Source organism: Thamnophis elegans, chromosome 10, assembly GCF_009769535.1.
Source record: "Thamnophis elegans isolate rThaEle1 chromosome 10, rThaEle1.pri, whole genome shotgun sequence".
NCBI lineage: Eukaryota > Metazoa > Chordata > Lepidosauria > Squamata > Colubridae > Thamnophis > Thamnophis elegans.
In genome coordinates, this window is record NC_045550.1 from 60648033 (window position 1) to 60660440 (window position 12408).

Below are 12408 nucleotides of genomic sequence, written 5' to 3' on the forward strand. Positions count from 1 at the left end.
CCTGCCCCCATCTATTCGCTGTCTCCCAAATCCCAGTTGATTGGCTGCGTCTTCATTTGTTGCCATGCACAGGAGAATGGAGCTGGAAAGCAGGTTAGTGTGGTGGGGTGGGGTATGGAGATTTTGCAGCATCTTTCCCCTGCCACGCCCACCAAGCAACACCCACCAAGCCACGCCCACAGAACCGGTAGTAATTTTTTTTTGGGAATCCCACCACTGGTTTCACTTCTCATCCATAAAATATAAAATGATAAGAGTTGGAAGGAACCTTGGAGGTCTTCTAGTCCAACCCCTGCTCAAGCGAGAGGCCCTACACCATTTCATATAAATGGTTGCCCAGTCTCTTTCTGAATGCCTGCAGTGGTGGAGCGCCCACAACTTCTGAAGGGAAGCTGTTCCATTAATTAATTGCTCTCACCGTTAGGAATTTTCTCCTTAGTTCTAGGTTGCTTGTCTCCTTGGTTAGTTTCCATCCATTGTTTCTCATCTTGCCTTTTGGTGTTTTGACCTCTTCATCTTTATAGGAGCCGTTCAAATATTGGAACACATATCATGTCTCCCCTAGTCCTTTTTTTTCTCCAATAGACTATACATAAGCAACTCCTGTAACCGTTCTTCGTATGTTTTAGCCTCCAGCCCCCTAATCATTGTTGCTCTTCTCTGTGCTCTTTCTGAACTGAAGAAGCTTCTAGTATGACAAGCACAATGTCTTCAATGACAATCCAAGAAAGACCATTTGCCTTTTGAAAAAGCACATTCGGGACCACCATGACCTGAATGACTGAGAATCTCCATAGATATTCATGCATATTCAACATATTCCATCCCTCTACTGTTCCCTTAATATTGCATACTTTCTGCATCTATGGAAGGAGAGGAATACTGGTGTACCATAATGGTTAAAATATTTCTCTAGCCTGAATTGGGCTTAAGCAAACTCAAGCCTTTGTAACAACATTTGTGGTAGAGTGATTCCTGTTCATATCACTTCTGCATTATTGAGATACTATTCTGAATAAAGTATGCCCCACATTCATAGCTGTTCTGCAACTCCCACTGTTTTTTTAAAACGTTGATTTAATTCTTGTTATGTTAAGTACACATCAGAGGTGATATTCAGCAGTTCTGGAGAATCAGTAGCAGAAATTTTGAGTAGTTCAGAAAACTGGTAAACGCCACCTCTGACTGGGCCTGCCTCTTCTCTGCCTCCTGAGTCCCAGCTGATTTGGAGGAAATGGGGATTTTGCAGTAACCTTCCCCTGGAGTGGGAAGGAAATGGAGATTTTACAGCATCCTTCCCCTGCCACACCCACCAAGCCACGTCCACCGAATCGATAGTAAAAACTTTTGAATCCCACCACTGGTATGCATGGTCTTAAAAGCTGCCAATCAGTCAACTGATGAAATCAAAAACAATTCTGCAAGAGTCCAGAGGTTAAATCTGACATAATCAAACATTTTTTTAAAGGCATGCTTTCTTCTCAAGTGTCTTCAATCTTTGTGCAAGATATTTCAATGTGCATTAATTTATATGAACTTTTCCAGATGGGAACAACTGACCCCAGTGTTTGATTGATTGGCTGACTGATTTAGCATCAGAATATTTCCTGTTTACTGCTGTTCTGAAGAATGGATCAATCCTGCTTCAGGGTAACATTTAATAAATGCTACCCTAATGGTTTCTGTGCCCTTTCAAGTAGTTGTGCTTGGGAGATACATCAGCAAATGACATGGCTAGAGTAACCATCCTTGCTCTTGAAAGGGGATTGGATAACTTGCCACAGCCAACTTGCTGTGGCCAACTCACCATGGCCAACTTGCAACAGCCAACTCGTCAATGCCAACTCACTATGGGAAAACTCACTGCAGGACAATTTTAACAATTCTATTTAAATATTTTAAATAAATAAAAATTATTTTAATTTTTGCCATTCACATTTCAATCTGTCTCTCCCTTTACATCTTTTCCTTAATGACTCTATTCCACCAATTCTTTGATATTAGTGTAATTCTTGTGCTGTGATGAGTTGTCTTGAGTTGGCCATGGCAAGTTGGCTGTGGTGAGTTAGCCATGATCAGTTGGCCACAGTGTGCTGGCCATGGCGATCTGGCCATGGTGAATTGTCATAGACCCAAGGAATTAAACTCAAAAGGTTTCTATTGCTAGTTATCCAGATTATGACGCCTATGCATAGAGATTACAGTTTAATATAAAGGGTATAATTTGCCTTCCGTAAAGGATTCTGGTCAGTCCTAGAGGAAATCAACCCTGACTGTTCTTTAGAAGGCCAGATCCTGAAGATGAAACTCAAATACTTTGACCACGTAATGAGAAGGAAGAACTCACTGGAGAAGAGCCTAATGCTGGGAAAGACTGAGGGCAAAAGAAGAAGGGGATGACAGAGAATGAGGTGGATGGATGGAGTCACTGAAGCAGACAGCATGGGCTTAAATGGACTCCAGAAGATGGTAGAGGACAGGAAGGCCTGGAGGAATGTTGTCCATGGGGTTGCGATGAATCAGACACGACTTCGCAACTAACAACAATGTGTAAATACACAATATAAGAAAAGGAGCAACTTTGCAATTGCTAACTTTGCAATTGCAATGATTAACTGAACAACTGTGGCAAGAAAGTTTGTAAAATGGGGCAAAACTCACATAACAACTGTCTCCCTTAGCAGCAGAAATTTTGGGCTCAATTGTAGTTGTTAAATCACTTGTAAATTGTACCTATAGATCCTGGACTGTTTTTATAAGGGCATCATAAAAATATTACATTGAACGTCAACTACTATTAATATTACTAATAGCATTCATAAAGATGCAGATATCAGGATTAATATTATTGATTTGCAAAATATTAATGTTATCTGGAATATACAATTTTGGCCTGCTTCAAAACATGACTAGTTGAAATAAATGCCCCCTCTTACCTTTGGTGCGGGGGCTAATTCTAAATCCGTGGTTGAAATAGATTCTAATGTGGTTTTACAGGTGGCCAGTTCAGGCTGGGACCTGTTTTCTGCCAACCTACAAAAGAACAAAATTGTACATTCTCAGACTGCAACACCAACATAACTGGCCTTGATCACATCACTTACAAATCATGGTCCTAAGCCCTTTCGCAGTAAACAAAATTCAGGGCACAAAATGGATAGCAGAAATACAAGAAAGGCCCCGCATTCTCAGCCTTCAGTTGCATGAGGATTTGAGTGAGGGTAGAGGAGAGGATTGCATCCTTCCCCTTCATTTACTGTATTTTTCGGAGTATAAAATGCACCGGAGTATAAGACATCCCAAGGTTTTGAAGAGGCAAATTAAAAAAAAAGTAGGTAGGTAGATAGAGGGATAGAAAAGGAGAGAGAGAGAAATACAGTAGGTAGGCACGGAGAGAGAATAGGTAGGTAGAGGGATAGAGAGAGAGAGAGAAATACAGTAGGTAGGTAGGGAGAGAGAGAGAGAGAGAGAGAGAGAGAGAGTAGGTAGGTAGATAGGTAGAGAGAGGGAGAGAGAGAGAAATACAGTAAATAGGTAGGGAGATGTTTCCAGGTGTATTTATCCATGTGCTGGAGAAGAAAATTGCTCTCAATCTGCAGCACCTAAAACTTTGTTTCTGCTGGCCCAGAACTTGATCAATGTAATTCTCATCAATCAATTAAAGAGCTTTCCAAAAGGGGAAAAAAAAAACTTTTTGCATTCTGCAAACCTCCCCAAAATGGTCCTTTTTAAAAAAACACAGGCCCGTTTTTTTTTTTCAAATAAAAGGCATGAATAGCCTTGGGGGGACTTACAGAGTGCTCATGGGGGGTGAGCCAAAAATGAGCAAAAAATGGCCCATTTTTCGCAAAAACGGGCCAATTTTTTGTCAAAAAAAAATGCATGCATAGCCTTATGGAGGCTTTTAGAGTGCTACTGGGGACTTGGGGGGTGGACAGCCCATTTTTGGCTCATTTCTGTCCTCCCCAACCCCTAGGAGCTCTCTGAAAGCCTTCATAAGGGTATACATGGCCATTTTTGTGAAGGGGCGGGGCTTCAGGAGGCAAAAATATGCTGTATTTGATGTATGACATCCCCAGATTTTCAGCCTCTTTTTTGAGGAAAAAAGGTGCATCTTATACTCCAAAAAATACGGTATGCATGTTGTAAAAAGAACTGGATTGCAAACTCCATGGGAATGTGGAAAGCAACAGTAGTCTGATTTCTATCTTGATTAGTGAATTGGTCATTTGCTAAATTCATAATACTTATATAATGTGCTGCTTCTAACTTAAACAAAATGTCTGTCTCTGTCTGTCTGTCTGTCTGTCTATCTATCTATCTATCTATCTATCTATCTATCTATCTATCTATCTATCTATCTATCTATCTATCTAAATATCTATCTATCTATCTATCTATCTATCTATCTATCTATCTATCTATCTATCTATCTATCTATCTATCTATCCTCTGTCCATCCATCCATTCATCCATGCATCTTTTAACTGTCATTTCTCTCTTATCTATCATCTACCACCTATTTATCATATCTATCTATCTATCTATCTATCTATCTATCTATCTATCTATCTATCTATCTTCCATCCTTCCATCCATTCTTCCATCCATCCAATTTTAGAACTATCTAACTCCAATGATTATGAAAAGCCACACACCTCTCCATTCTCAAGGTGACTGAAAAACATGTGATTGTAAGAATGAGTAAGAATGAAGAATTGTTAGAATCCATGGGCTTTTGTTTTCTGACCATTTTATGTTCAGGTCATGCTTAACTTGAAATACTAACAAGCATTTATCTTTGTTCTCTTGGTTCTCTTTCTGTAGTGTATTATTATACATTGCACACATGTCTTATTCTGAGCTTTTCTTTGCTTTCCCATTGGTTTGGGTGATCTCCTTACAGGCATGATAGTCAACTCAACTGCAGGTGTGGGATGGTAGGCTATGAATGGTGTATGGCTAAGGAATTAACTACAGGTTGCCCAGTATCTGTACAATAATAGAATAACAACGTTGGAAGGGATCTTGGAAGTCTTCTAATAAGTCTCTGCTCAAGCAGGAGACCCTATACCAGTGGTTACCAACTAGTGGTCCATGGACCATTGCAGATCCATGAGAAAATTTTGGTGGTCTGCAAAAAATTATTTGCATTTTTATATTGCACTAAACCAGGGGTCCTCAAACTACGGCCCCTGGGACAGATACATGTAATGGACATTTTTATTGCTGCAGAGAATCTTGCCTTTTGGGGTCTTTTTGACAGGAGGAGAGGAGCAGGAATTCCGACTTAGAGTCTGCTTCAGCCTCCTGGTGTGGGGCTTTGGGCAAAGGCTGGAGGGAAGTGCCACTGGTGACAAAGAGCTGGAGGGCCTTGTTCCAGTGGGACTGCATCATGGCCTGGAACTGGCTAACCATCTGAGCCCGCTGAGCCTCCAGGTGCCAGTACCTGGCCTTGCACTCCCACAGGTCTTCCCTCTGCTTGGAAAGCCTATGCTCGTAGTCCTCAGTGAGGTGCTTCTGCTGAGCCTCCTTCTTGGTCAGATCCAATTTGAACTGAGCTGCTTTGCCAACTCTTTCTCGTGGTAGCTACTTAGCTCCAACAAATGCTTTCTATTGGGGCCCTAAGGAGCACGGGTGGGCAGGCGAGGAGTGGCGAGTAGAGGCTGGAGAGGTGCCCCTCGACATAAGTGACATTGAGTTGACCACGCCCACCCAGTCACATGACCACACCCACCCAGCTGGTCATTAGGCAGATCATATTAATGGTCCGCGGGATTTAAAATTATGAATTTAGTGGTCCCTGAGGTCCGAAAGGTTGTGACCCCTGCCCTATACTATATCAGACAAGTGTATGTCCAATCTCTTCTTAAAAACCTCCAGCAATGGAGCACCCACAACCTCTGAAGGCAACTTCTGTTCCACTGGTTGTTCTCACGCTTAGGATGGTACAGAAAGATGGTTGATCTCATCCAATGCCAGGATTGGCCTCAGATAAAGTTAAAAGTACAAATTACCACACAAATTCTTTGGGTGGTGCTTTAGAAGTGGATGATTTTCTCTCAGAACCTGAAGAACCTTTGCCAGCTCTTTCTCCACGATGCTTGACTTCATCCCATTTTTCTAGTTGAGCCTGGATATTGGCTAGATAAAAGAAAAGAAAACGAATTTTCAGAAGAAAAGCATATATGAAGACTCTCTTCAACATAGGAGCCTTGTAGTTTTATTAGCAACAGCAAGAATCGCTAGCTACAGGTGGTCCTCGACCTACAAAAATTTGTTTAGTGACTATTCAAAGTTACGTCGGCACTGAAAACAGTGACTTATGACTGTTTTTTTCACACTTACAACCGTTGCACTCAGGTAGGGTGTGTCAAATTTTTCAACTTTCAATTTCCAAACATTAGGGGTGCTGAAAAGTTGCGACATTCCTTGGGGATTGTAAAGATGTTTTGGTTACTTTAATATAATTTAGATGCGTTTGGTAAGTAACTAGGTAATTGTCATAACTTTTTAAAACTCTGTTTCTTTCATTTGGCGTAGCTGCATTCCCATGGTCGCATGATCAAAATTCAGAAGCTTTACTTGCCACAGTTGTTAAGCGAATTATTGCAGTTGATAAGTTAGTAAGCCAGTTGCTAAGTGAATCTGGCTTCCCCACTGACTTTGCTTGTCAGAAGGTCACAAGGGGGGGAATCACATGACCTTGGGACATAGCAACTGTCATAAAGACGAACCAGTTGTCAATCATCTGAATGTTGATCACATGTCCATGGGGATGCTGCAAAAGTCGTAACTGAAAAACGGTCGTAAGTCACATTTTTCAGTGCCGTCGTAACTTTGAACAGTCACTAAATGAACTGTTGTAAGTCAAGGACTGCCTGTACTTCTTTCTTCCAAGATGTTCATTTGACTTCTTGGTCCAGCCTATTGTCTGGACTGGAATGATGATCTTTTATTTCAGCATGAATTAAGGCTGACCCGGATTGGTTTTTCCATTTCAGAAAGGTTAGCTAACTCAGTGCAGGAAAAGGGCATCGGAGAAATAGATTTTTTTCCTCCTCAAAACCAAAGAAAGGAGGAAATTGTCCCAAGCCCCCTCCTCTATGATTTTTATCTATGCTGTGTTGCAATAGAGAATACAATAAAAGCCTTAACCCCTTAAAGGGGATAACAACTTGGTGGCTGCATTTGCATCAACTACTAAACTTAGTTAGAGTTAAACTTAGGTGTATTTTAGTTGGGTTGGGAGAAGCACAAACCCAGACAGATTTATAGTTCAATATAAAATAGAGTAGAGTAGAGTAATATAGTGTAGAATAGTGTAGAGTGTAGAGTGTAGTGTAGTGTAGTGTAGTGTAGTGTAGTGTAGTTGAGTAGTGTAGAGTAGAGTAGAGTAGAGTAGAGTAGAGTAGAGTAGAGTAGAGTAGAGTAGTATAGAGTGGAATGGAGTGGAGTGGAATAGAGTAGAGTAGAAAATAGAATATAATAGAATAATAGAGTAATAATAGAATAATAGCACAGCACAGCACAGCACAGCATAGCATATTCTTTATTGGCCAAGAGTGATTGGACACACAAGGAATTTGTCTTCGGTGCATAAGATTGTACATAAAAGCTATAAGTGATAAATCATGATCATAGTCATCCTAAAAATACATTTGTCATAAATCATACAACTCTTAGCGATAGCCATAGGATACTAAATAAGCAATCAACATAAATCACACTAGGAAAACTAATAAAACAATATAAATCGTAGAGATACAAGCAACGAAGTTATGGTCATAAGTAGAAAAGGAGATAGGTAATAGGAAAGATGAGAAGAATTGTAGTAATAATACAGCCTTACTAGACAGTTTGATAGTGCGGTGGGAGTATAATGTATACATTTAGAAAATGTACACTTAATTTAACAGGTTGGTTAAGCTTGTGTGAACACAGTGAAGTAATTTCAAAGGTCAGCAGATAAACAGAGTAACAACTTGAAGATATTCTCTGAAAAAGAACGACTTTTTCCCCTGATCCATAAAACCAGCTGGAGAAGAAGAACCTTAGAAGAGCTGTAGATCATTAGAGGCCACAACTGTGAAGGTCCAGCATTTTGTATGCTGCTTCTTCCAGCTGGATCCCTTCTACATGTGTTGAACTACAACTCCCAGCATCCTCCCCTAGACAAAAACATGGGACTTCTAATCTAGCCCATCTGAAGGGTACCAGGCAGTGTGGTATTCAGTTGGTTCAGACCGATTCGGGCGAACTGGTAGGGGCGACCTGCGGGTGGCACACCCACCCGCCCTGGCTCTATGTCATTCTATTTCGCCATGTTTTCTAAGCCGCACATATACATACAAGCTGTGTGTGCGAGCAAAGTGCATGCATGGAAGACCACACAAATGTGCAGAAGGGAGGCAGTATTCATCTCTGTTTCCTAGCCCAGGGAGGTGCTGTTGTCCAAAGATACTTACATGGTCATTTGGCCAGCATGAGGCACATGGAACACCATTACCTTCCCACCGAAATGGTACCTATTTATCTACTTGCATTTGCATGCTTTTGAATTGCTAGGTTGGCAGGAGCTGGGACATGTAATGGGAGATCACCCTGTCATGCGGCACTTGGGTCTCCAACCTGGGCTGTCAGCTTTCCCGCTGATAAGCTCAGTCTTTTTAACCACTGGGCCATCGCTGCCCCTAAAGATGGTGGATATGTCTAGCAATACCATGCTCTGTCTACCGTCTTCCTGATCATGGTCCCTGTTGCAGGTAAAAACTACATACCTAAATCCAATGATTTCTCTGGACCCTTGAGTGGTTGGATCTTTTGTTCGGTGTCCACAAAGATAAGATCTGGTTTGCCCGTCTTTCTTCTGAGGGTCGATCCTTTCAAGCTTTCCCTTCTTGAGGAATTCTCCCACTTCTTCACTTTGCTTTGGGTTTGGGAAACAGGTTCACTGAGGTCGAGGAGATCCAGACCTGTTGAAAGGACTAACACAGGACCATTGTGAAAAGAGAGAGTCATTTTAATACCTTCGCAATGCTTTGTAACTCCAATGTTTGAAAAAAATATGCTGAGTTTCCCTTGTCTTTGTTAAGGTGGAATCCAAACTAAATGTAACATGGGATAATTATGTGTGTGTATCAGAGGTGGTATTCAGCAGGTTCTGACCAGTTCTGGAGAACCGGTAGCGGATATTTTGGAGAACCGGCAAATACCACCTCTGACTGGCCCCGCCCCCATCTTTTCTCTGCCTCTGGAGTCAAAGCTGATTGGGAGGGAATGGGATTTTGCAGTAACCTTCCCCTGCCACGCCCACTAAGCCATGCCACATCCACCAAGCCACGCTCACAGAACCCATAGTGAAAAATTTGAATCCCACCACTGGTAACATGGGATAATTAAGTGTGTGCATGTGTGTGTGTGTGTGTGTGTGTGTGTGTGTGTGGGTGGGTGGGTGTGGGTGTGTGGTTGTGTCCGTGTTTGTGTGTGTGTGCATTTCTGTTGGCAAGGGAGGGTAGATTCCTGTATTTCAAGTTTGGATTGAAAAAACATGGTCTGTAGGAAAGAATGGTGACTCTCTAAATGAATTCCCTGCTTACACATATGATTTTCATTTATTATAGCCCACAAAATTACCACATTTACTTTTTATATTTTGAGAAAAAATACTACATTTACTTTTTATATTTCAAGAAAAATTGCATTTACTTTTTATATTTCAAGAAAAATTACCACATTTACTTTTTATATTTCAGGAAAAATTACCACATTTACTTCTTATATTTCAGGAAAAATTACCACATTTACTTTTTATATTTCAAGAAAAATTACCACATTTACTTTTTATATTTCAGGAAAAATTACCACATTTACTTTTTATATTTCAAGACAAATTACCATATTTACTTTTTATATTTCAGGAAAAATTACCACATTTACTTTTTATATTTCAAGAAAAATTGCATTTACTTTTTATATTTCAAGAAAAATTACCACATTTACTTTTTATATTTCAAGAAAAATTGCATTTACTTTTTATATTTCAAGAAAAATTACCATATTTACTTTTTATATTTCAGGAAAAATTACCACATTTACTTTTTATATTTCAAGAAAAATTGCATTTACTTTTTATATTTAAAGAAAAATTACCATATTTACTTTTTATATTTCAGGAAAAATTACCACATTTACTTTTTATATTTCAAGAAAAATTGCATTTACTTTTTATATTTCAAGAAATATTACCACATTTACTTTTTATATTTCAAGAAAAATTACCACATTTATTTTTTATATTTCAAGAAAAATTACCACATTTATTTTTTATATTTCAAGAAAAATTACCATATTTACTTTTTATACTTTCCAGCTCGTAGAGGTTCTGCACTAATGATTTACATAAGGGGATCAGCTCAGGGGCTCTATTAATTTGTACCCCACTAATCAAAATCAACCATTCTTCTTTTAATTATTATTTTTTCTTTGCTCCAGGTAATTCAAATAATCTCTTCGATAAACCTGATACCGTAGTATGGTTGTCCTAAAATGTATTCAGATGGTTTGCCACTCTCTCCTCCTGTGATTTCCCAGTGTAGCCACCAAACACACTGGAATTTTTCCTATTAAAATACCAATCAGGAGATTCTCTTAGCTTCTAAGAGTGATACCTCATCCGGATACGGCCACTTGCTGAGGTCCTTTGAGTTGTTGTTGTTGTTAGTTGTGATGTCGTGTCTGACCCATCACAACCCTATGGACAATGTTCCTCCAGGCCTTCCTGTCCTCTACCATCCTCTGGAGTCCATTAAGCTCAGGCCTACTGCTTCGGGAACTCCATCCAGCCACCTCATTCTCTGTCATCCCTTTCTTCTTTTGCCCTCCATCTTTCCCAGCATCAGGCTCTTCTCCAGTGAGTCCTTCCTTCTCATTAGGTGACCAAAGTATTTGAGTTTCATCTTCAGGATCTGGCCTTCTAAAGAGCAGTCAGGGTTGATATCTTCTAGGACTGACTGGTTTGATCACCTTGCAGTCCAAGGGACTTGCAAGAGTCTTCTCCAGCACCATAGTTCAAAGATCTCCATTCTTTGATGCTCAGCCTTCCTTATGGTCCAACTTTCACAGCCATACATTGCAACTGGGAAAACCATAGCCTTGACTATACACACTTTTGTTGGCAGGGTGATGTCTCTGCTTTTTAGTATGCTGTCTAGATTTGCCATAGCTTTCCTCCCCAGGAACAAGCGTCTTTTAATTTCTTGGCTGCAGTCCCCATCTGTGGTGATCTTGGAACCGAGGAAAGTAAAATCTGAGGTCCTTTGAGAGTGCTAGCCAAATGAAATTTCTTGCTTTAACCCTAATTCTGATACCTCAAGACAATAGAAGCACTGAGGGAGACCCAAAAGTGTCCATGGATGTGATCCCAGCCACGAGTCCTTAATTATCAATACTTTTCCTCACATTTGGTCAGCTGGTGATTTCCTACTATTTCAGAAGGGACTTAAATTAATGTAGAAACATGATAAAATGGCTGCACAAAGCAGTGTCTTGTTAAGGAGACTGAAGGATTCAATAAAAGCACACCGATAAGATTCCAAATGAAAAACTGAACCAATTGTTGCTCATAACATTTAATGAACATTTTCATTTTCCACATATTTTAAGTGTTTGCATTAATTAGGAATGTCCAGGCAGATAATTATCTAGGACTAAAGATAGGATTAATAAAATCTGTGCTGTGAATTATGTAATTTTTATTTCACTTCTAGTTTTCTCTTTATACTTTTTTAATCTTTCAAAAACAGTGGTGGGTTAGGGTTAGGGCTAGGGTTAGGGTTAGGGTTAGTCTAATTTTTTTACTATTGGTTTGCTTGTGCGCACTGGCACGCAACCCTTCTGCACATGCACAGAAGTGGGCAGGTGGGCGGAGCCTCCCACCACCACTACTACTGGTTTTCCCAATCTGGGCCGAACCAGGAGCAACCCACCTCTGTTTCAAACCCATCTCCTTAGGCATGAGAATGATCCAAAAATGAAAATGTTTAAGGCTTGTTATTTCAATGGAAGGCTTTAAATCTTATGGTCGGTGTTGACTGGCTTTCTTTGCGGGGTGGGAAAGGACTTCAGCGTTCTCAAATTTGGGATTTTGTTTTCCATTACAGGAAGACATTTGTCATGTCTGGTTTAAGCTTGGCAACATGGCCAATGTCAAAATATTCACTCAAAGTTCTGCATTGGAGATTATGAAGTAAGCAATTTAAAAGAAAGAGGCCGTTGCAAGAGCAACACAGAGGCCACATATTTTTAGGTGCTCATTAGCAATTTTGATTGAAGGCCAAGGTCTTTGTGGTTTTGAAGATTGTCCAGCCATCCTCATTTCTTAACCAAGCTCTTATAAAATTCCCTTGT

At 40.1% G+C, this 12408-nt stretch overlaps 1 protein-coding gene across 1 annotated transcript in view; it reads right to left on the reverse strand.

Annotated features, from left to right (window-relative positions):
- Positions 1 to 12408, reverse strand: part of PEX5L (peroxisomal biogenesis factor 5 like) — a 63884-nt gene that overhangs the window by 20176 nt on the left and 31300 nt on the right. Inside the window, exons 4-6 of the mRNA XM_032224902.1 lie at positions 8781 to 8987; positions 6018 to 6144; positions 2937 to 3033 (exon numbers count right to left, since the gene is read on the reverse strand). Coding sequence (XP_032080793.1) covers positions 2937 to 3033; positions 6018 to 6144; positions 8781 to 8987 — 431 coding nt within the window. The remainder of the gene's footprint in view (positions 1 to 2936; positions 3034 to 6017; positions 6145 to 8780; positions 8988 to 12408) is intronic.